This window comes from Cylas formicarius, unplaced genomic scaffold (assembly GCF_029955315.1).
Source record: "Cylas formicarius isolate icCylForm1 unplaced genomic scaffold, icCylForm1.1 PGA_scaffold_8__14_contigs__length_24414737, whole genome shotgun sequence".
Taxonomy (NCBI): domain Eukaryota; kingdom Metazoa; phylum Arthropoda; class Insecta; order Coleoptera; family Brentidae; genus Cylas; species Cylas formicarius.
Genome location: NW_026844361.1, coordinates 831,845 through 857,724, shown reverse-complemented (window position 1 = coordinate 857,724; position 25,880 = coordinate 831,845). Strand labels below are relative to the sequence as shown.

Genomic DNA, 25,880 nt, shown 5'->3' with positions numbered 1-25,880 from the left:
CCTTGTAGAGAAGCATTCATTTACAATTTCGCTTAATGGAACACTAATACTTTTTAATAAAAATACAGGTGTTTCATCTTTCCTTGCAGATTGTTTATTAGGCTGTCTGTCGTCCACATAGAAGTCATGGCCAAGATTAAAATGGATATTGAACATTTTCACAATGACAGAAGCACCTTCTACTGTTGAGAAGTCATTTAATTCAATTTTCAGAGACTGATTGTTGTTATTATTCTTTATTCATGCTCTTGTTAATATCTGATAAGTATTTTTTATATTCCTCTTTTTCTTGTTTATATAATAGAAGATCTTCATTGCGATTTGTTATTTTCTATCTAATATATCATTTCTGAGTAAAGTAAATCCCTCAGTTACAGAAAAAATACATCTAACATCTGCTCTTCACTTTAGTAGTTTCCACATTAGAGATATGAAGCATTCCATCACAAAATACCCTCCTACAACCTCCCAAAGAAAATGAATCCGAAAGCAGTATTACAACACTTGCCACTGTGCCAAAGAAAATTCCGCAAATCCACAGAAATCTCTAAATAATCAAACCTTTCTTTCACCAATATAGGAATTGGTCATCCGAAAGCAATGTTTGTGCCCTTTCTTCAGCTCTGCCCCGCCTCAAAAGGTATATCAATGTCAGCAAGTTCAATTTATCAACAACCGCAAGATTTGTAAATAGTACTACATTTTAAAGTTCTACATCAACCTCATTTTTAGATAGTATGCTTGTTATAGTCTAAATAACCAAATTATTGGCATTAAGTTTTAGGTTCCGCTCTCAAAATATACGGAATAGTCAATTTTTACTCACCTGTGCTTGCAAAAGATACAGCTAACGTTCATCTTGCCGATCTCCGCGTGATTGCTGGCTTGGTAATTCTCGAGCATCATGAGGCTCTGCTCCCTGATCACCATCTGGATCCACGTTTCGAGCTTGAGGTTCGGCGGTATCGTCTCGATTATATCGACGCTGTTGTTCCAGTGGATCTTGATGTGTTGCAGCATGTACTTATAGGTGATGCTCTCGTCTTGGCACGCCCTGCACCGATACCGAAACACGTTGTAGTCCTTGTAGAGGTGAAAGATGAAATCGGTAACGCGTTTCGACTTGAACTGACGACACTTGGGGCACTTCCACTGCTTGTTGTTCGGCAGGCCAACGTCGCCGAACAACGTTTTCAGATGCTGCTCGTCGTATTCCGCGATCGGCACGCCGTGCTCGTCGATCTCGCCGTCCAACACCTCATCGAGCTTCGCCATCTTTACCGCCTCCCGTAGCAGGTCGGTCGCCGCTGGTTTCGGCGCTTCCGCCACGAGCACCACGTCCTCCTCCTCCTCCTCGTCTTCTATGACGATGACGCCTGTATTCATCTCTTTCGCAGCAGTCGGCTTCACTTCCTTCACCTCCTCCTCGTCGGCGGGAGTCAGAATGGGCATCGCCTCCTCTACGGTTTCGCCTCTGGCGACGGCGTCAATAACGTTAAAGATGTTCTTCGACGACGTGGAAGGCGTCGCGACGATGGCGGCTGAGGTGGCTGCGGGGGAGCTCTTCGGCGTCTTCTTTGGCGACTTGACAGGCTGCGGCGTTGCTTCGTCGAAGAGTATGCCCCGAATGTGTCTCACTCGGGGCCGATCGCGTTGCCAAAGCGGCGTGGTATCGAACGGCGCCTGCGCCTCCTCTTTCTGCGTCTCCTCCTCCATCTTCCTGTAAAGTATGTCGTATTGGTTTTTAAAATAAATCGCCCCTCCTTGAAGAGACCTGGTTTCACAAAAGTATATGGGCGGGCTGTCCATATAAAATCTAGTCAGATCAATTGTGCAGTTACGTCATAGCATGACATTTATATCTAATTCGTTACTGGATGTCGTAAGTTGACACAGGAATTTTGTTTGTCAGTTTTGAAATCCGTCTCAATTTTATGAATGAGCAATTTAAGTTTCTGAAAATTATTCATTATATAGATACTTATTATGTCAACGTGTTGGCTACGCATTAGATATTTCTCTATGATAGGTGCATAAGCTTGTTTCTGGAGGCATCAAAACAGATCATGAACATAAAGTACAAGTTCAGACAAGTCATATTGCAGGACACGTAACACCCTTTTATAAAATACACGATCATAGCATACGGCGAATACACGAATTTATGCTATTATAAGATTTTGGTATAATGTAACATTAGTTAATTTTTCAAAGACACTTCCACAGGCTACTGTAATACTATTTACAAAAGTTCTGAATTCCTCCTTAACCGAAACTGTTAACAGTTTCAGTTAATCTCTGAAGAAGCCAATATTACACATTTGATCATTTGAGTAACGTAAGCAAGTTCGATTCAACAAAAACCGACACAGGAGGAAGTTTTGTAAATAGCAAATTTAGGTTTCTGCAAACATTTGAATTATTTCTAATTTTAGAATAAAAATGACTGTTTTTAAACATTAAAATGGTATTTACTCAGTTTGAAAATAAAGTGACATGTCTGGTTTTTTCCATATACCCTTCATATATTTATGTTTATGATGATGATTTTCGAGGACCCCGAGGGGTGGTATGCAGATGAACAGGTAGTGCCTAATGTTTCAATTTAGAATTATAGTTACTTTCTTGGAAAAAATTACATCACGGGCTTACTTTAAATAAGAAGCAATTTGAGATAAATGTGAAAAAGGAGCTACTGAAGATAACAAAAAATCTTACTGAGATGGCTAGGAGCTTAGATCTCAATCCCCTTGATTATTTCCTTTGGGAATATCTTGAGAACTGGGTATTTAAAAATACAGCTCTCAACCTTCAAGGTAAGGGATGTCGTTGTAATTGCTGCGAGAACAAGGTAAAAATACAAAGCAAAGCAAGAAAATGCATTGGGGGAGAAGGTTATCTCTTTAAACACTTCTAGTGGTTAAATTATGTTTATTTTTAATATGGGTATCAAGCTGGTAGAGCACAAATTGTTTATGTAAATGGTGATTTGTTGTCTACTTTTTTTGTATCTTAAGTTTTAATTTTATTAGTTTGTGTTAATAAAGATATCAATGAGTTGCAATAAAAATATCATGAGAATCTAATAAGTTTATTCTGTGTTTTGTATTATGGTTAAATAAATATAAAATATTCTGGTGATGGAATTTTCTGTACGAAACGTTGGCAACAATGTTGCAAAAAAATCAGGTCTGTATTTGAAAAAATGAAGTTCATTATGGTCGCCAGAAGCCGACACGTCATATTCAATAATAAATCATAGTCATAGTGTTTCATTTTAAGTTATCTTAAAAAATAAAGCCAGGAGATAATAGATACCAAAATTAAAAATTCCGTTTTTTTCGACTATTTTCGGAAGTATTCGAAATTTTTGAATATGTAAAACTGCATTTTATTGAGAATCAAATAGCGCAACTTTGACCCTGTATCTCTTACGGTTTTCCAATGATGAGCGTCGAATGTAAGCCACCCTGTACAATTATTCATTATCTCCGTTTTCCCACTTCGCTTACCTGTATACGAATATAAAGTCTATGTCGTGGTTGGGGTGGTCGGCCTTGAAGTGGGTGGCGAAGCTGGCCTTTTCGTTGCTCTTGTACGGGCACAGGGTGCACTTGAACTGAGCATCCACGTCGTGTTTGTTGACGATGTGGCTGCGCACGTCTTCCTCGGTCGCGCATCTGTACTTGCACATGCAGCACCTCCACGGCTTCGACTGTTTCGTCGTCGTCGCTGTCATCTGGGAGCCGTGCTCCGCCCCGTAGTGGTTCGGTTCCGAGTCCATCGCCCTCACGGTGACGTAACCAACTGGTTGGTCGGGATGCGCGTCCGTCGCGTGTTTCTCCACCTTGTGCTTGAGGTTGTGCGCAAAACCGCAATATTTGCACTTGTAGAGGGACAGACCGTGCAATTTGAAGTGTTTGATGATACCGTCCGCATCCGGGGGCGTGATTTGACGCTTGCAGTGAGCGCAAGTGAAGTCGGTCTCGTAGCTGTGGAGGGCGAGCAAGTGGTGTCGGAGGTTTGCCTCCTCCGGGCAGAGGTAGCTGCAGCCTTGGGCGCAACACACGAAACGGCAATGGGTTGGCACGAATTCGGGGATATTTTCATTTTCTGAAACGTTCCGTTCGATATTTTGAGTCTCATTTAAAGAGGTCATATTATTTTATATATATATATATATATATATATATATATATATATATATATATATATATATATATATATATATATATATATAGTTCTTCATATGGTTGCTTTTGGTTGGGTTAGTTTTTATTATGTTGTTTATTAGTACCTTTTCGGTATTCGTAATTTTCACTTGACCTAGTAAATATAGTTAGCGAATTAATTGCATTGTCTGTTAGGCAATAAGGCTTAATATTAATATTAGAACAAAAAACCTCGTGCAATATTAGCCCAAAATTGAAAATAACCGTATTATCAACACATATCGCCTTTAGACTAGAAGTCCAGAAGAAGCTGAAATAAATATCCCTCTCCATCGAAATAAAGAGAATGTGGAGAATCAAAGCCATCGAATATACATCCTCCCACTTTAGACCTGGAATCTGGTTAATTACGTTAAAATGGTGTAACATTACAGGACAATTGATGATAGTAGGCGGTATCGTTTAACTATATTTTGTTAGTTGCGTTGGTGTAGCTAGGCTATGAGTAGATGCGAAATGAAACTCCATTTCCTTTTATTATTTTATTTGCGCGCAAGAAACATGGAAATCAGAAAACGGAAACAAAAACTAAAAACCTAATTACTTTATGAATAACTATTAAAGTTATTTTAAGACGTATACAAAAACAGCACCTCGTACCTCAATACATTTTTTAAAATGTTTTTCTATTCAATGAAGTACCTGTAGTATTATTTTACCATCCATCTGGTTTATTTTTTCTCTTATTGCGGCATTTAAAACGTCAACGTGTTGGTATCTTTCCTTATAAATTTCGTACTTTAAATAATCCCATAAGTTCCCTTCATTCAAGTGGGGTTATATTTTGTAGCAAACTATTTATTGTTGAAAACGATTGTCAAAAATTGATATGTGCCTCGGAAGTTACGAGCTGGTGCGCCATCAATAATGATGATTTTTTGGATTATAAATTTTAGAATTTGAAAAATTATTTGTTTTGGTTAACAATACCAATGACAAAAAAGTCCTCTCTCTGCACCCCTGCCAAAAGCACCTGAGTTGGTTGGAATTTATAAGGGCAAAATTTGTGTTTTTTTTAAATCCTTTGGACAATATTAAAGTCTTTGACTATATCTCAAATAGAGTTGTCAAAAAATGTTGTGGAACGCGCTGTGGATATAGGTTTAAGTATCGTTCTCCTGCCTTTACAAACGATTTACTGCATCTAAATAGTATTCTAACATGTCGCACTTTCTTCATGTGTTAAAACCATTTTTGAATAAGTGATACAGTAAAATTAATTTAAATAAATGACAACAATTAGTAACACATTAAAACTAATGTTTTGATAATATTTTTTCCTGCGCCTCTATGGAATCTTTAAAAATAATCAAATCGTTTTTGCTAAAAGAAGAAGAAGATGAAAAAGAAAAAAAAATTACGGAGGCTGGTCTAGTTGTTTTTTTCTACAGTATACATTATAGATTTTGATTCAGGCAACCCACCACATAGAAGGCAGGCAAAAAAGTGGAATTGAACATGTTATTTCTATATATACGCTGGCAATTCGGGAGAGAAAACAAAAAGAAAATAAAAATAGTTGAAACGGACATTTATAGTAAAGCGTGAACATCAAGAACGCAATATGCTTTATTTGTTATTATTGCTGTCTGCTTTTTAATTATTATTATTATTTGCTATTGTTGTTAGTATTGGTTACCTTTATCGTGTTTGGCGCCGCCCATTCTTTCGGTGATCGAGCTAGCAGCTAGGTTGATCATTTTGTCGAACATTTTCTCGTTTTTCTCGAGGCACGGCACTGGATTGACCGGTGCGGTGTCGGGGACCGAGTTGTCGTTTTCGTGCATCTGAAGGTGACGCACGATATTCACCTGGAAATCGCGTCAACGGGTTCTATATTGATCCGCAAGAAAACGATTCTACGCACAGTCACTATTCGGGAATGGAAATGTAATGGGAGAACGGCCAAAAATGGGCGTATTTCCCTAAGGTGTTAAAACACAGCATTCTTCAAAAATTTCTATTAAAAAAAACCCAGAGAAATATTTATTCCTCAAAGAGAAATCCAGTAGATTATAACGACTAGTCTAATTTTTTTTCCCTTATTATTTATTCAGCCATTTAGACAAAATCTCTTGTTCTACAATTTGTGGGTAGGGTCGCTTGTTTTTGAGGTCTTTGTGTTATATGCGAAAAATCATCCTCTTTTTGATCGGCGCTAATCTTTCTTGGATTCATTTGATTAAAGTTGGCAATAAATACTAGGCAAAACAAGCACGAGAATGAAATATAATAGTGATAAACAATGATTCGGTAAAACTTCCATTTTCTTTCTTTTAAATTACACAACATCTCGGGCAGTTGTATCACCACCCGTTACGAAGTGTGGACTCTACACTTGATATTTTGATAGCGGATAGTAGAGCCTATACTTAATAATGCATAGTAGACCCTAAACTTAAAAAGGGGTAGTAGACTCTATACTTGATAATGAGTAGTAAACTTTACACTTGATTTGGGATAATAGACTCCACACTTGACAATGGGGAGTAGACTCTACAATTCAAGAGTAGAAATGTCAAAGGGTATGTGCCTTTTTCAAATATATTAACATTTTGCGATAGAATTGTAGTACGTCCCTCGCAGCATTTCCTGAGGAATATATGCGTATTCTAATAATTGAGTAACCTACATTTGCCTTACTATATTATATGTAACCCCTTTGGCATTTCCTTAACAATGAGCAGTAGATTCTATTCTTGATACCGGATGGTACACTCTACATTTGATAAGGGATAATAGACTCTACACTTGATAATTTTATACTTATAATTTTGCATACTTGATAAGTATTCTACACTTGATAAGTATTCTACACTTGATTACGGGTAATAGACTCTACACCTGATAACATGTAATAGAAACTCTACACTGGATGATGTGTAGCAAACTTTACACTTGATAACGAGTAGTAAACTCCACTTGATAACTTGATAAAGGATAATAGACTCTACACTCGATAACGGGTAATAGACTCCACACTTGATAAAGGGTTATAGACTCTATATCTGATAATGAGTAGTAAACTTTACACTTGATAATGGATATAAAACTCCACACTAGACTTTCAACTTGATGAGTAGTAAGGGGTAGTGATATATAATTACAGGAATTTTAAATCTAATAAGGACCATGGAACTACTTACAGGGTCACTATTCTCCGTTGATTAAGAAAATTTAAAACCATACCCGTTTCTTTTTTGGGCCGTAGAAGATGGAATAAATTTATTTTGCCAATTTGCAAATTGAATCCTTACTTTTTGGTATTTAGAGAAATTTTTGGAGAATATAAATTTTTAACATCTAGCATCTACTAATCAGTAATTTTTTTTTCGAGAATTATAATTATATACAAGAGCCAAATTGATCGAAAAGACTATCGATATGTTCGGACTTACCCTGACTTTGGTCTGGTAATTGCACAGGCCACATTTGACGTTCTGCGGGAAAATCTGCCTAATCGGGATGTCCTTGATCCGGTCGGGTGTGAACGTTAACCCATCGCCGGACGGTTTGGCCGCCTCCGCGGCGGACTCCTTGCCTGCCCCCGACGTCACCGCCGACACCGGTCGCACGACGAAGTAATCCCGCTCCGCGTTGGTCATGGTTGGCACCAAAGGTACTAGCGTCGTTTGCGAGATATTGTGGCCCAGTTTCATGTGACTCCTGCAACCAACATCGACATTTCTGTCTTTATATTTATGATTGTAAAATATTGTGTGTAAATTGAATTTTTTGATTAAGGTCAGTCCACAAAAGAATAAATTTACGATGAGAGTAATGAAAAATCAATGAGAATAATTGAAGCTTTAAAAAAAGTCAATCCTCAGTATGAAAGCGGCGTTTTGATTGCTTTACTGAATTGGCTTATCATTGGTCTGACGTCACATGTTGTTGCCTCGTTCGTTAGGCTAATCTGTGTCGTTTTTCGTCGTAAGACTAACATGTGTATGTGCTTTCACTGTAATCTTTATCATTCAGAACGTTCGAGGTCCAAGATTTGGAAGAGTTAGCACTCATACCCACAGGATCTAAGCTATAGAGCTTTATCTAAGTTCAGTCTGATTTTAGACATTGAAAAACATTCAAATTTCCATTTTTAACTCATAAAGTTTGCTTCTGTCTGATTTATCGATAAGTATACTTTAAGTTATTTTATAAGCCAAAGATGGCAGCACTTGTATTGACTTAAAAATAAACTGTGTTATAAATTGTAAGTAGCATCAAAGCTAGTAGTAACTGGAAACAACTGTATTTGTGTAAATACAAAAATATATGAAAGGAATCGACATATGATGTTGATTCATTTTGTTTTGTGGTAAATTCATTAAAGTAAGAAGTAAAAAAATTGCTTTAATTACGTACCACACATTAGTTGGCAAAATACTTTAGAAGGTAACAAACTGAAATTTAACATTTTAAAAAATGTCAACCAAATTTAAATCCCAATAGTCGTAATTTTTTTATATCCAGATTTTTCTTCAACCTCTGTTCTGATACCACCGGATGAAAATTTTCCTGTGCCATCACGCTCTCAAGTTCTCACAAGATTCAACAAAATCCGATACATCACTAAGCAACACTGATAGTAGCGAATTGATGATGATAAAATCCTAAAGTTTTGGGGCACATTTTTTATCAGTCAAAGTGAATTTAATGATTTAGTCTGAGACTTGAACCTATACAAGAGTACAGCGGATTTCTAGGTTCAAGACTAAAGCAATAGGATTTGCTCGAATATGAGGTAACAAACTGATCAAAGAGAGCGCCATCAAAGTTTTTCATATTTTTTTACAAAAGAAGTCGTTATTTGTTTCTGTAACAACGTGACTGAATTGTTTGAGACAACTGGAAATCTTAAAAAGTTTAAAAGTAGTTCTCTTTCACAACGGCAATGAATTTCCTAGTCTTAGTCTAGCACATTCTGTATTGTTGGACGAAAGCTATGACAGCGTGAAAATAATACTAGAACAATTAAAATACACAGAATACCAGTGGTCAGTGATCGGTGACTTTAAAATGGTGGGTTTTCTGATGGTAATGGAAGGTGGATATACTAAATAACCCTATCATCTTTGTTTATGGGATAGCAGAACAGATTCAGTGCATTATCAACAGCATATATGGCATGATCGAATCGAATTTCATATTGGAAAACATAACATAAACTCGGAACCAATCATACCACCTCACTGGCATAATGAAGCAATTTGAGAAAGCTCTGAATCCGAATTTCGAAGTTTTTAAATATTTGAGAGATTTTTTTTATAAGTTACCTAAAGCTAAAGTTAAAGGGGGTTTTATAAATAAAACAAATAATGAAAAATGATGACAATGCAGCTTCTTAGTGGCTGTGAAAAACGAGCCTGCACAAGTTTTAACGCAGTAGTTGATGGCTTCCTCGTAAATCATAGAGCTGACAATTATAAACAATTGATTGAAAACATGCATCAAAGCTTTAAAACTGCAGAATGTCTCATAGACTTCCTATGCTACATTCTCATTCAGACGAATTAAAAGATAACATGGGTGGCCACTCCGAAGAACAAGGAGAACTTTTTCACCAAGATGTGATGGACTTTGAACGGCGTTATGAAGGACAGTACAACGAGAATATGATGGGATATTAATCCGAAATACAAAAAATATTTATTTTTAAACACTTATTTCTCATTATATGCTATTGTTTATTACAAATTTTGAATAAAAAAGACAAAGATTAAAAAAAAACGTTCGTTACTATTACTTAAGGTAAAACTATTTAAAAAAAAAAATTAATGATTTTTATGTGTTTGCCAGAAAAACTGAAATAATGCTGCAGTTTCAAGGAAACTTTAACTCAAAAAAAATCCCTTGTTTTTAGTGTAAGAGAAACTGAAATTTCACATGCAGAACACAAAAATCGTGTTAACCGGTGTAATTAAATAAAATATAAATAAATAATAATACAACAAATAAAGGGGTCTCTTTTAAATGGTCTTTAAAATTTCAAACGTTTGTAGCTCAGGTAGTTATATTCATTAGACATTTTTAACTTGAAATCACCCCGGCGACACACTCCCAAGCTGTGGCAGTCATGTCGTGGGACGCCCTGTATTTTTTCATTTTCAATTAGAAAAAAACAAATACGGAAAGGCATATTATTAAACCTATGGAACAATCAAATTTTATGACGGAGTAACCACTCCAAGACGTCAAACTCTTAGAACAACCTACACTGAATTAAGTTTAGCTTAGCGTAGCAAGTCTCTAATTTGCGAACAACGTAACATTCTTAGCCTAACTTAATGGCCGAAGCGTCGTATACTCACTTGATGAACGGCAACAGCGGAAACTTGCGGCAACACAGCGAACACGTAAACCTTAACTCGCCGTGGCACCGGATGTGGTGCATCAGCTTCTTCACCGTGCCCATCGGTTTGTCGCAATGCGCGCACTTGTACCACAGACCCTTCTTGCATCCGGGCACTAAGACCAAGTGGTTCCTGAGGTCGTCCGCGGTCGCGAACCCCAAGTAACATTCCGCGCATCTAAACAGTTGGTGCGCCGCCAGACCCGTCTTCTTCGCCTTGTCGACCGTGCCCCACTCCTCGTCCGAATTCGACAACGTAGAGTTCGAACGGGACACCTTCTTCTGGAGGAGATCGGGAGTCTCCTTGACCTGCGGCCCATCGACCAGCAACGGATCCTCCACGGGGCTCGCCGCCGTGTTGAGGGTGGGAGTTATCGACAGGGGATCCTCGGGTGGCGAGTCCGGCCCCACATTTATACCTTCGAATAGAGGATCGTCGAGGAAGTCGTCGTCGTCGACTGCGGATGAAGGCGGTTCCGCCGGCGGCCGCTCGTTTTCCGCGACGGCTATGTCGACATGTTCCACAGGAACCGCGGCAGGTTCCTTCGGGGAAGTCTTCAGCGGCAACAAATCGATTTTGGAGCCCGGATTTCGCAGGTCCGCGCCCTTCTGCACGATACGGAACCTGACGCTGGGCGCCAGCTCTTTGGCTGTCACCATCTTCGTGCTACCAGCCCGGGACGACGTCAAAAACACGTTACCCGTCGAAGAAGGGGACGTGGGGGCGTTGGTCGCGTTGTTGCCCCCTTCGGCGGGCACGAGGAGGATGTTACCGGCTGGACTGCTACCCGATGTCGCGACCAAAATTTTGATGTTGTTGCTCAGCAGGCAACCGGAATCGACCTGCTTGAGGGTCAACGTATTGGACGGGGGACTTTTGACGACGGTCGAGTCCGAATCGAAAACGGACGAATTTGGACCGTTGGCCGTTGTTGTCAAGTGGATCATTTTGATCGCCTTCATACCCTTCGGCTTGCCGATGCACAGCACGTTGGGCGGTAACGTGGTGATTCTCGGCAAGACCTCGAAGGCTGCGTCCGTGTAACCCAGCTCGTCGCCCTGAAACGAACGAATAGAGTGCGACCTCGTTTATCCGTACACACTCAAAGCGACTATTTCCAAACAAACAATACAGTATCGGACAAAATTTGAGTGACCGCTTGGAATTTGTTAAAAAAAAATTGTACTGATCCTCTAAAATAAATGAAACGCTGAATTGATCAATAATAATAATAATAAAAATAATCTTTTATTTTTCTAATCGGCAAATACTAATAACACTTTACGTCCAACAGGTAACATGATCCAATTACAGGAAATATTAAATATAAATCATATGAAGTATTTGCAGGGGACGTAAAAACTAATCTTAAATCTACCAATCTTATAACTAAAAAAATAGAAAGAAAACTTGTCAGTACGGATAACCCGACGCCAATCGAAATTCTCTAAGTATCGCCTGGAGACCATCAAATATAGTTAAGTTTGTTGAAGGTAACACGCATATTGTAACAGAAGAAACGGGCAATCGATTCTTTAATGAACTGACTTGTAGAGAAATGATACAAATTGCAAGTCTCTGCGTAAGCTCAGAGGAAGAGAATGTCATGATCAACTCCCCCCTCAGGACTGGAACCCTCCTCCCTGAACATTAGATACTTCAGTAATCTTCTCTGCACACTCTCAATGGACTGAGCATGGCAGTTATATATTGGTGACCACACCACCGAACCATAGTCAACCGTGGACCTAACATAACAGTTAACATAAAATCCCCAGATCTTTTACAGTGCCAAGTCTAGTCAAGATAGTACCATCCATACTGTAATTAAAGACTATAGGCGTTTTTATATGAAAACCACATTACAGTTGCTGATGTTAAGATACAATTTATTTTTAGTACATCACTGACTGAAAACATTAATGTTGGAAAGGGATGCAGTCCGTTTGTATAGAAAATTGCCAAAAAAAATAAAATAAAATGACGCATAATCTAAGACTACAAACAGTAATGTGTAAACAAGGAAGGAAAAAGACTAACTAAAGTATTGAATACATTGTTTTAAATGCACATAAATTATCACACATTTTTTATTTCTTTCGGTAAAAGGTTAAAAAAAAATCAATTACACTTGGAATTCTATAGGAACTATTATATTTTGCATAAGGAACTCCAAAGTCGTCTTTAGGTCTTGTATTCGATGAGTGAAAATTACTGTTCAACACAAAACCTGATTTATTTTCAAACACATAATACACACATAGGTTTTACAAAAAGAAGATTTGGAAATACCGGCTATACATCTTATGACCCTTTTCTCAACCACGAACACAATAGTCGAATCGATCGACCATCTCCACAAAATTATAACATACGTAATTCTACTCTCAAGGTGAACGTAATAAACAATTAATATTTTGTAATTCTGTTAAAATATCCTTCAAATTAAATAATAAATAATGTTCATCCCGATACCATGGAAGTTTGAGTTTTAAAATTCATGTTTTTATCTATGAATATTCCAAAAAACTTACATCGCAAATCTTCAGTATTTATGTGAAGCGAAAGGTCTCTATATCGCTTTTGACTATGATGGAATCTTATAAAAGATAAGTTATCATTATTAGACCAAGAGTTCACCTCACTCAAAACCACGTTACATTTGTCTTCCAGCAAACCTTTTACCTTTTACCATGAATCACTTCAACTTCATTTCAGTGCATACACCATCTCGTTATATATTAGGCTAACATATTGTTTCCTATAAGATAAAAAGTATTTAGCAAATTTCAATGGAGGATCGCTTATATCATTGCAAGACATTTTCCATAACATTATGTCGTGATCTATACAATCGAATGCCCTGCTGAGGTCACAGAAATCCCAAAAGGACACTCGCCGGACTCTAGAAAATTAACAATACCTTCCAAGAATGAAGTAAACTGCTGGCATCTAAGATCTTACACATCGAAAATCGAACTGGTTATCGAATAGTATTTTATTGTTTTCAAGATACAATTACTGAAACAATTTCGAGAAAATCATGGTGACTGTAACTGTGATTATTACTACATTTTTTATGCAATAAAATAATTTTTCCAATTTTTTAGTTTAAAGGAAATTTTCCTTCACAAAAGGATACATGAGCAAATGGGTACGTACATCAACAACTTCCAAACATGTTTTTAATTTGCTTATTTCATTTTTTTTAATGTGGGTCGTTAAGTCCCTCGTTCATTAAGCACTCGCTGCGCTCGTTTCAAATAAACTCTTGACTCAAATGCCGTTTACCACACTTGTTGCATAATATACTATTTTATTTTTGGCAAACATGCTCAAATTAAAGCAGCTTTTTCATTTTCCTATTCTCCTATCCTCTCATACAACGATTGTAATATTGTAATAGTCGCCATTATCATAATATGGCTTATAATAGAATAGTTACCCTGATAGATTGCCTCATCAAAAATTTTAAATTCCTCTAAGTCTGAAGTTAGTGATCTTTAATTAGTCTGTGATGCCTTTGAAAATTCATCTCATTTTATGCTTTAGGTCTATTGCGAGAGCGTACCTCGGACAGAGTCTCCAACTTCCTGACGAGAATATCAGGCTGCATCCACTGGTGGAACTGCGCGAAATGCTGAAACATTTTGATGACTTCGCGAGAGTTCATCTTGCAGTAGGCGCACTGATAGGTGCACACGCCGTGAAATAGCGCCCAATGGTTCATCATCAGAGAACCCTGGACCCTGTGAGTGCAGCCTTTGTAGCTACACGGAATGAAACTGTTCCGGTGGAACGTCAGCAGGTGTTTCTCGAACTCGTCGCCGAAAAGGTATTGCTTCAGTTCCGGTTGACCTTCTGCGAAGGGAATTTTAACGGTATTTAGACTTTACAATCGACGTAAAAAGCAACGACGTTATATCCAAAAGAGACCGTCGCGCCTACAAAATCAAATTCATAATGGTTCGTACCATGTAGGCTGCCGTAAGCTAGGTATTTTATTAACGGTCGTATTTCGTTTGGATGTAATGACAATTCACTAAATTTAAAGTCATTACGTAAAATTACAACAACAATACAACAAAGTAACTTTAACCAAAATTAAGGTACAATGCTTGCACAAATGAACATTGTGAACAGCACTACTGTGTTGTTTTTTGTCAAATATGGATTTGAGAAATATAGTAATATAGAAATATATTATTTGACTGAGATACCTTTAGTTTAACTTAAACTGAAACTGGCAAGCATTCTACTCTAGGCCTGTTTGAGAAAGGCTCTATCATGTTCTTTGAGCCCAGTTGATATTTTTCGTTCGGTCTCACCAATGTATTCTTTGCCGCATTTAAATGGAATGCTGTAAACTCTGATTTTGACGGTATATTGCTTAAAAACTTTTGATATCCGGTCCGTGATATTTTGAATGTATGGAATAGACAATAGTGGCAAGTGTGGGGTTGCTTTCGGACTCGTCGCCTTTGGAAGGTTATGGTGAAGTGTATTTTGTGATGGAACGCTTAATATCTGTAATGTGAAAATTATTAGAGAGAAGAGTAGATGTAAGATATTTTAATTCTGGGCTCAGGTTGTGTGGTTTTACGGGTCTGTAAATAAGAGAATTAATAATTGACTTTTTTAGGTCGAATGGTAATGTGACAATGCATTAAGGTATCAGGTGCATAGGTTTTCTGTAAACAGAATGTTATCAATTTCCAATTCAATGGAAAAACGTATGTTAGGGTGTACAAAATTTAAATGACTAATAAAATCTTGGAGGGATTCTTGACCATGAAGCTAAATAACAAAAGTATCATCAAAGTAGCCTTTCCATAATTTTGGTTTTGGATGGAAGATTTCGAGGGCTTCCTTCTTAAAGGCGTCCATCAATATATTCGCGATGACTGGTGATAATGGATAACCCATAGCTATTCCCGACGGTTCCAGACAAGCGTTTTTTATTATAGATGAGAAGGTTTGGCTCTAGATTCTCTGATTTTAAATGTATGTGAAATAATGTTGAGTTTCAGGAATAGTAAAAAGGAATTCGAATTCGAAACTAACCAAAATATGCTGTGGATGGAATGTAATTGTTTTAAATTGTTCAATGAAAAAGAAAGTACGAAAGTGTAAAGTGTAAAGAGTTTTAATGCAAAAGCTCGATATTTTGCTAGAGAATATGTTGGACCAATGGTGTTGACAATAGATCGAAGAGGTAATCCTGGTTTATGAATCTTAGGGAGTCCGTAGAGACGATGAATTTTAGAATCATGAGGGTAACAGAATTTTTCACGGATTCTAATAGAGACGTAGCATTAAAAACAGATTTAAGGTTGCGAATCCAGAAAGTTTGTAAATCGTATTACAGTTACTAATGGACATAGCTTTGAAATATTAACTGCTTATATATTGTTTGAGGTGAGAGGAGCTAAAGAAGAGGCATGAACATTGGTCTCGTATGACTGATTCCCATATTGGTGAGTCACGGTTAAGATCGCTGATTGTTCAGAGATTTCTATGAATTCTGAATGAATATTTTATGTCCGATTTCATGAATGTGTTGGACAACTGCTTATGAATTTATTAAGGCCTATTCAACTTTTTGAGCCTACTTGATATTTTTCGTTTCGTTTCTCTGATATATTCTTTGCTGTAAACTCCTGGTGTCTCAAACGGAATTTCGTCCTTGACGGATCAAATTTTTGATCGTGGTGAATTTGGTTTTAACATTATATTTCTCAACACTTTTGATATGTGACCAGTGATATTTTGAATGCAAGGAAGAACAACAGTGGCAAGTGTGGAGTTGCTTTCGTACTCACCTGATTTGGGAGGTTATGGCGAAGGGTACTTTGTGATGGAACGCTTAATATCTCCAATATGGAAACTATTAGAAGAGCAGATTTTAGGTGTGACTTATATCACAAAACCGGACATCAAATGTTATTCAACCAAACTAACATTCTCGCGTGTAGTAAATGCCGAGAATCGATAGAGACCTTTAGACTTCCACCGCCACTGGGAATTCATCCGAGACAATGCCTTTTTAGCAGCTTTAGCTCCGCCCCGTCAGTTAAGCTATGAAGAAGTCAATAAGGTGATATCTTCCACCGACACTAAACGACTAACAACATTACAACTGCCTCACACTCACCCCTGTTCTTGCACAGACACTTAAAAGCCTCGCACAAAGTCTTCAAGTCCATTTTGGAATCGGCCACAGCGAACTTCTTCGCGGACTTGTGCACGGGCAACTGAATAACCGAGTACTCCTGGCCGGTGTGCGCGTGATCCTGATGGAGACACACGTACTCCTTCAACCACGAGCGGTAGAGGCAATAGCAGCACGCGTACCTGCAGTGCGCGTGTCTTATGTCGATGTGCATCGGCACGTGTTCCCACGGCGTCTTCATGTCGCAGTACACGCACGGTATCATCACCTCCGTGTCGGTTTTGTGCGCTTTCAGGTGCCGTTCCAAGAATGCCCTGAAGTTGGTGGTGAACATGCAGTAGTAGTGGGGACACTTGTACAACTCCGCGGGCGTCTCGACGAACTTCGTCATTGCTTTGGGCGCTTTCCGCGGCCTCGCGAGTTCCGCCTGCGTCAAACGCGCCTCCTTCACCACCACGTGGTTGGCGCCTGCCGTCGCCGATTGCGTTTTCGGACTAGAGATAGGTGTAAGGGGGGGCGGCGCCACAGGCACCTGTTTAGGCGCCTCCGCGAGGGACATAACCTCAGCTATTTTAAACGAGAATGGGTTCTCTTCGGAAAACTCGAGGGTCGCTTCGGAGGCGGTCACTTCCGGCGCCGGCGGCTGCGCTTCCACGTTTTCTGACTCGTCGTCGTCGCCGTCGCCGTTGCGTTCCGGTTCCCTCTTGACCGACAACTTGTCGCCGCTCAGTTTCCTCATCCGTAGGATCGTGTTCGACGGCTTGGTGTCGCCTGCGTCGAAACTCGCGTGGGCGAAAACCAAGTGGTCGTACAGGTTCTCCATCAGATTGGTATCGGGCGTGGTCGTCACGTAGATGCCGCACTTTTCGCACAGCCTCGCGTCCTCGTTCCAGTTCTTGTGTCCGAACTTGCAATGCAACTGGAACACCATCCTGTCTTTGGTCGACACGTAGCAATTCTCCGCGTGGCACGAGAATATAAGCGAGTCCTTCGTCTTGGTTACTTTCACCAGGCCGCCGACGGTAACGCTCTGCTCATCTTCGGCGTTCGCATCCGGGACCGCGTCCGAATTACTCGTCGCCTCGTCGCTGCCTTGGCTGGCCTCGTTGATCTTCCCTTGGAGCTTCTTAATGGTATTGGAAAAAAGCGAAGGGGTCTTGTTTTGCCTGAAGCTGATGGTGCAGGGCGGCGTCGGGGTCACGTCCTCCTCCAGCGTGGGTTTCTTCGAGGCCGCGGCGTCCGCGGGGGTCGTGGACGCTCGTTTGTTATGGAGCGGTCTTAGATCCCTAAGGGAGGCGTTCGGAACAGGCGGTTGTTTTTCCAACACCGGCATCGGAGCTTCGGTCGACTCCTCTTTCGGCTCCTCCTTGACCGTAATCCGGGGAGCTTCTTCATCGGCCTGCTCGTTGTTTAATCTGGTGCACAGTTTGTCGACGAAATCCAATTTAGAGGTTCTCGAACCGATGGTCTTGTTCAGTTCGTCCATCGTCCTCAGACGTTCCTCCTCGATCTTCTTTGACTCCTCCTGCAGTATATCCGTCGGGCAGGTAAACACGTTTTCCGACACGACCTTCGTCGTTTCTTCTATCTGCGTGGGTGGCAGATCGGAAATTTTAGCTTCGACGTCGTCCGATTTGTTTTTCATAGACACCTCGGTCGCTTCCATCATCGATTTCAGCTTGACGGTAGCTTTTTCCTTGGCCGCCCGCCCCCTGCTCGACAGAGCTATGATCGAATCCAGGTCCTCTCCATTCTCTTGGCATATGAGTTTGTCCAAAGATGTCCTCTTCTTCCACACTCTGGGCGCTTTCGTTGCTTTGGTCACGGTCGAGGAATCGGACGTGACGTTGTCCTCTGAATGGGAAACTTCCGTTTCCGACACGCTGCTGGTATCTACAGGATTCGCGATAGACTTCCTCGCCTTCGCGAGAGCGAACCTCGAGCGCCTCCTCGATTTTGGCCCGGGTTTCTTCCTCACGGAAGTCGGCGTCTTCTCCGGTGTCTCTTGCGCAGTGGGTTCCGGTTCTATCGCAGGAACGTCCGTTTTGGTTTTAGATTTAGGCCCGGGCTTCCTTCTGGCGGGAGCGGGCTGGACCTCTTCCGATTGCTCCGCGGGCGCCTTCGCCTTGACAGGTTGAATTTTGGCGACCATTTTCTGCGTGATGGGCTCCTCCACTTCGGGTGGCGTTTCCTCCACGTCCGCCAGTTCCCTGGACCTCTCCAGGGTCGGGTCGACGACCGCGGACATGTTCACCTTGATGATTTCCGGCTTCTCGCCCAAATGGTAGATGTTTATGTGTTCCTCGACGTTCTTCCTCAATAGCTGGACATAGTTGCACTCGCCGCAGAGGTAACCGAAGATGATGACCGAGTTGTAGCTGGTCCTTATTGCTTTCTTTTCGTCGTCCGGATGAATATTTAGGAAGTGATTGTTCAGCGCCTTGGCGTTAGCCCCGCAGAAATCGAAGCAGATGCCGCACTGGTGCCTGTACTCGCCCGTGTGGGTGCTCACGTGCTCGTAGAAAAAGAGCGGTAACGTGGAGCTAGAGAAGCCGCACATCCTGCAGCTGTACTTGTATTTGGCAGCGATTTTCGCGTTCACGATCGACTCGTACCACTTGCCATTCTCAGCGTAGTCCTTGTTCGCTTCCGTGGCGACTTCGGGCGAGAACCTCGAGCACAGCACTTCGGAGTGGGGATGTTCCTTGAGGTAATGCGACGTGAGGAACAGGCCGGTGTAGTCGCACAGTTTGCACTTGATTTTCGCCTGCTTATCGATGTAGTATGATTTATCGGGCTCGACGAACAACTTGTCCAAATCGGCCTCCAATGAGGTGCTATTATCGCCATCGTCCGGCGACACAGTCCGTTCCGGGCTGTTTTCCTTCGACTTGGCCATTTTCCTTTTCTTCTTATCGACTATGCCGGAGGCCCAACGCTTGCCCCACCGCCTCCTTACCGCTCTGGTCTTCAGGCTCGTGTCGCTTGCCTGCGATCCGTTCTCCTCGTCGTCGGTACCCCCCGATTCCAACTCGGACCCGTTCTCGACCGACTGGAACGACTCGTTCGTCGCCTTGTTTGTCGCCTCGTCGTCGGTTTCGGCCACTGTCGACTTTCTATTCGCTCCACTCCTCAACATCCTCTTGGGACTGTCGTCGGGCTTAGCGACGAGGGGCTCCGGCATCTTCGCCAACAGCACACGTACGCTCTTCATCGACTTTATGTCTTCCGCGTTGATTTTCGGTTTCGGTTTCGGTCCGGATTTCTTGCGCTGCTTCTTCGGCGTTTCCGCATTCTCCGCGTTCACTTCAGAACGTTCAGAACTCTTATTGAGCGCGTTGGGGTCGTCTTTAAGCATTCTGCACATCCGTTTGCCGGTGGCGGTCAACACTCCGTCGCGTATAAACATGTCTTGGATGTCCTCATGCAGCCAATCGAGTTCCGTTCGCATCTTCTTCTTCGATTTAACAGGCACCATTCGTTTTCGGCTCTTGGTCCTCTCCCCGACTGACATCGTGACCGACGGGGGCTGCTCGTCCACTTCTTGACTGTCGTCTTGTGAGGATTTCGAAATTTCTGGCTCTTCATCGACAGGTCTGCACTCTTCCACGTTTCCTTCCTCGGTGGTGGAGGACATTCTCCGCTCGTCGCTCGTATTCATTCCGGGAAATTCTTCGGTAGTGGACCCGACCACCGGAACCTCGTCTTCCGGCTGCGGCTCTTCGATTTTAGATATTTCCGCCTCGGCGATCGCCTTCTTCTTCGCGTCTTCGCCTTCCGACTCGTCGGATCTGTCGTCGTCGTTGGTTTTGATGATTTTCGTTATCTTTTTCAATTCTTTGTCGGTGAAACTGTCCGAGAAAGTCTCGATCAGCGAAAAGAGCGCGGTCTTCTTGTCGTTCTTGTTTTTGCTCTTCAGCAGATTCTCGAAAAAGTGGGCCAGGATATTCTGCTCGGTGGGCTCAGAATACTTCCGGTCGGGGTCGGTCTCCGCCGCCGGAAGCAGTGGTTTTTCTTCGCATTCGTCCACCGCGTTCGTCGCCGTTTTCTCCTTAACCTCTGGAGGCGGTTCTTCGGCCACCTCTGCGGGTTTACTTTCGTCCAAAATAGTTAGTTTTCTTCTTTCCGCTTGATATTCCCGATCGTATTCGCTGATAAAATCGTCGACCGAACTCGCTGCTTCCACGACTTCCGCCTTCTCCGTCTGCTTTTCGACGGTGCTCGTCTTTTCTTTCGGCGCTTCATCTTTCGCACCATCGTCAGTCTCCTCGCGACGATCCTCGGTCCTTTCGTCTTTCTTTGACTTCTGCTCCTCGTCTTTCCTGACTTTTTTCGGTATGCGAAAGTTTTGCACGCCGTATCCTTTGCCGGTCTTGTTGCTGTCCCTCGCGTAGAGTCTGTCCAGCGGGGACGTGAACGCGTCCCCCTCTTGCGGAGTGGACGTGGCCCGTGGCTGATCCTTGCCGGCGGCGGTCCTCGCGTACATCCGATCGAATTTGCTGTCGTACCGAGACTTGGACAGCGGCGCGGCGCTTCTAGCTGCGTACCTCGAATCCGCTTCTTTGGGTCTCGCTCCATCGGCGGGTTCCGTCCTATTAAGCCTCGGGTCTCTATTGGCGGACGCCCTGTCTCCACCCGCGTCCCTCATCGTCGTCGTCGTTTCCCTGGCCTCGCGTTCCTTCATTTCCCGATACTCCCTGTAGCTTCGCGGGTCGCGCGATCTCCTGTCCCTGTCCCAGCCGTGCGACCCTTCGTTCCATTGCCTGTTGTCGTGGAAGTATTTTAGCTTGGCCTCCTGCACGTAATGCGGAATTTCTGGCTTCAGCATCGGCGGTCCCATCTGATTGCTGAAGTTCGGCTGAATTCCCAAACTCGGAGCGCCGAAGTACTCCATCTGGGGCTGGGCCGGTACAAAGCTGGGGTAAGCTTGAGGTTCGTGGAACCGATTGGGAGCGATAAAATTGAGCGCGGGTCTGACAGGTTCCGCCAACTGGCACGCGGGGAAGCGCGGGCTGAATGTCGCATTGAAATTGTGAGGCCGATTGAACTGCAATGCGGGATTTGGCGGGTCGAAGTCGATCCGCGGAGACGGAGGCGGTCCGCCACACTCCTGCACGGGTGGTTCGAAGTCCAATTTCGGAACCGCCATCGGGTGCGGTTGGAACCGCGTCGCGAGCCTGGGAGGCGGCGATATTATGGGCGGCGGAGACAGCGGACTAGGCGCCGGCTGCCTCCTCGGATCCGCCAACGGCTTGCTTTGGAAGATTTTCTGCAAGATGTCGGGCAATTGGGCCGGTTTCGGCTCCCTGTCCATCGTGAGCCGCACGAGGCTCGCGGGCGGTGGTGGAGGCGGTTTCGGCTCCGGCAGGGACATTTTAACGGGCGACAGTTTCATGTTTTGCTCTATGCTCGCTTTGACCACCTTGTCGACATCGTCCTCCGGTTCCGAGTGCTTTTTTGGTTTCGGGTTGTACTTGTCCGCGAGGCGTTTATATACGGGATTGGGTTTCGGAGTCTCCTCTTTACTCCTTTTCGTTTCCGACAAATTATCATCGGTCTTGGAGCTCTCAGTCCCCAGAGTTTCGACCGCTGTAGTGGATGGCACCTCCACTTCCCTACCTACAACCTTCTTCTCGTCCGCACTTTCCATCTTATCCGAAATCCCGCTTTCGCCTTTAGCATCTTCCTTCGGGTCATCCCTTTTGATCTTCTCTTTCGGACTCTTTCTGCTCGCCTCCTTTTTCTTGTTCTCCTTCTCGCCGGCCTTGGCGTCGTCTTTGGTCGTCGACGACGACGACCTCTTCTCTTTCCGTTTCCGCTCCTCCTTGAGCTTCTCGTCCAAGCTCGAAAGCAAACTACCGAACGTGCTGTCGACCGTGCTGACCACCTTCTTCGGTTTGTCTTTGTCGCGTTTCGGCTTTTTCTCGACCGAGTCTCTTCGTTTCGCCTTGTCAGGATCGCGACTCTCCTTTGGTTCCGCTTCCACTTTCGACGGCTCCATCGCCGTACTGACCCGGTCCACCTGTATTTGCAGTTCCAAGTGCTGGCGGTACTTTTGCAGATCGTCGACCGTCGCGTTCGAAAACTGGGCGGCGGTAATTTTATTGTTTACGTCATCCTCGAGGGTTTTGAGGTCCTCGAGACTGATCGGGGGTTTGCTCATGTCGGGCGTTTTCACTATCGGCGGGATCGCTTTTTTGATACCCAAGTCACCGATCAAAGCGCTACCATACACGTCGATCTTGGGGTAATGGCTGCCACGCGACGAACACGCAGTCACCTTCTCCGTCGGTATCGTTACCGGCTTGGTGAGGATTATATCTCTGGGTGGACTAGGACTCGCCGGCGTCATTTTGGGACTCTCGACTCTATCGACCGGCGTTATAGGTTTCGTCCTCAATTGTGGGTTCTGAAAAGTTTACAGGGTTGCATACGCCTACGACCAGCCGCGTACGCGTCAACCTACCACTTTTATGTAAATATTTGTGAGCACCTCTTCGCACCTCTTCAGCGTTTCCAATTTCAATCTAAAATGCCAAAAAAAAAATGTAATAAACCTATGGAGGGGTATTTTCGAAATGTAGGAAAGAGTAACAATCTATTGCCGACGACCCAATATCCAAAAGAGGTGGTATATATTTGTACTATGCCAAAACAATTTTGACACCATCCCGCCAAAGTGACTCCAGAAGTTCAGTAATTCCACTTTAAGGCATTCTCTTTAGACAGCGGTCTCAGTTAATATCGAAACCAAATCGGATTTCCTAAACTCGCGCGTATTAAGCGCAACGAGGTCCGTATTAGCAAGATTGCCTGATCATCTGATGGAATCAATTGCTGAGCAGAACTAACAGAAAAAAGTACAAATTCACTGAATCTATACCCAAAAAATCCACGAAAAATATAAATCGGACGGACATCCTTCCGAACAATCAAATGTTCAACCCAAAACTGCACCAATTTAAAAAAAAAATTGAAAACTAAAAGCCAGTCTATTAGTCTTTGTTCTAGCAAACTTTAAAAGGGAAAACCCACAACCTAATACGATTTTTTGACTAGCAAACGCCTATTCACCGCCGAAGAAACGTCACGTCACAGGCAACAAACTTGTAAACGAACCACATACAAACCCAAGAAGAGTGACCAAATAGCTGAAATTGACCCTCTGTATGACTTTATCACACGGTTACCATTTAACCTAAGAACAAATCGGTATAAAGTGGCCTGGTGTTTTAATTCGCCACAGAAAGTCCTTACTTTTTCCGTTTGTCCGTGATCATTTCGTGGAGCGATTTGATTTTGGTCAGCTGCGCTTCCCGGTTGCCCTTTGCCTTCAGTTCCGTCATCATGTTCTCCAAGAAGGGTGTGTACTGCTGAAGTGACGCCAATTTATTGACGTACTCCTCCTGCTCCGCCATTTTTGTTTCTGCAAAACGACAAACAACGGTTTCGACCACAACGCTAGATGCGGTTGCTGACATCACGACCGTCACCTCCGAATTTGACCCAACAATGAGTGCCTCCCATAGTTAATAGACTGGGGGAACGAGAGAGCAATAAATTCCAGTACAGCTTAGATGTTAAAAAACAACCATCAATATACTACATTGTATTTAAAACCTATTAATTTTCACAATTATTATACATCTAAGGCATAAAGTCACACATTATGTACATATTTACTATGCTAAGGCAGAAAACAACATGATGGCATAGTCGGCAATAAAATGCCAGACAGACAGACAGACATCAACAAATGTTGCTACGCCGCAAAATGTCTATCAGATCAATGCAAGATAGGTGTCAGTACCGATCACGATTATAGTACTTGAGAGTAAGAGAGACAGAATCAGTTGTACTTGGCATTAGAGATGGATTTATGTATTTTCTATGTAATAATAGATAATGTAATAATAGAAGGCTATTGCTTAATGATATAGGAACATTTAAGTATCTAAATGAAAAAATTATAATAGTTTGTTATATAAACTATTGCATGAAAAAAATTGCCATGAGTAAATATACAAGTCAAATATCGAGCCAAAATAACAAGTGATGGTACCGTTATATCAAGTGTTACATCAATATCCAATTTTCTTTAGAGAGCTGAAATCCAAACAGATACAGCTACAGAATCATGGTGCCTTGCCTCACTCACAATATTTTTATTAAAAAATGTTTTGCACTGAGCCCACACCAATTCTACAGAACTAAATATACAATGGTAAGGAAGCAATTTTAAAACTTGATGACCCATTTCAGCAAATGTTTCATCTGTATCATACAGCAACTGTGCCTTGTAATTTTTGACGACTTTTAACAACTCAAATTTTAGAGAACTGTGCAACCAATTGATAATTTCTTCTTTTATTATCTATGCATTTGGTACACTTTCACTAACCACTTGATATCGTGCATTATCTAGAATAATTAAAGACGGCCTTTCAGCTTCGGCTTTTCCAAAAATGCGACCCTGTTTTGTAGTGGAAACTACTACAAATAATTAGTATAAGAGAGGAAGCAGGTAAAATAATGACGCACCTTCTCTCCTGGTTTTATGACCGACTATGCCATCGCAAATCGTACCGACTATAGATAAAACCTATCAGCGTTCAACAACCAAAATAGCCGCTGACAGTTCGCAAATTCGACATGTTCTGGTTTAAATGCATCATTTTCCGGGAAAATGAGTTATGTACATGGAAGTCGCTGTTGCGCACAGTGCATATCACCTAATAGTTATATGTCCAAAACTAATTTACAATTCCGAACATCAATCATTTTTAGCTGTTTCCTGAAATTTTCCAAGCAAATTATTGTTACGTTTCCATATTTTTAATAGTTTAATTAATTTAATTTAATCATTTTTATAATGTTAGTTGTCCTAATATTATAAGAGAAAACAATTTGCTACCACAACAATTTATTTTTTAATTTAATTTAATAATTAACGTTTTAATTCGTCACTCGTGATTACTCTCTTTACTCTTTCGGTCGTTTTAACAGAATTTTATTTAGTGACTATAAAATTCATAATTATCTGTTGGTGACAATTTAGAGTGTTCCAATCTCCCCAGCCGAACGGCTTCTCGCATAATCCGGGACTATAAGTGCGATCAAACA

The 25,880-nt window shown here is 41.9% G+C and overlaps 1 protein-coding gene across 2 annotated transcripts in view; it reads right to left on the bottom strand.

The window, feature by feature from the left end:
• LOC132706779 (uncharacterized) overlaps window positions 1–25,880 on the bottom strand; it is a 38,851-nt gene that overhangs the window by 5,416 nt on the left and 7,555 nt on the right. For both annotated transcript variants that reach the window (XM_060678309.1, XM_060678308.1), the window contains exons 2-10: window positions 24,015–24,183; window positions 23,224–23,284; window positions 16,740–23,166; window positions 14,157–14,446; window positions 10,544–11,643; window positions 7,631–7,898; window positions 5,872–6,043; window positions 3,513–4,113; window positions 827–1,720 (exon numbers count right to left, since the gene is read on the bottom strand). In XM_060678309.1, coding sequence (XP_060534292.1) covers window positions 827–1,720; window positions 3,513–4,113; window positions 5,872–6,043; window positions 7,631–7,898; window positions 10,544–11,643; window positions 14,157–14,446; window positions 16,740–23,166; window positions 23,224–23,284; window positions 24,015–24,175 — 9,974 coding nt within the window. In that variant the 5' untranslated portion in view covers window positions 24,176–24,183. The remainder of the gene's footprint in view (window positions 1–826; window positions 1,721–3,512; window positions 4,114–5,871; window positions 6,044–7,630; window positions 7,899–10,543; window positions 11,644–14,156; window positions 14,447–16,739; window positions 23,167–23,223; window positions 23,285–24,014; window positions 24,184–25,880) is intronic.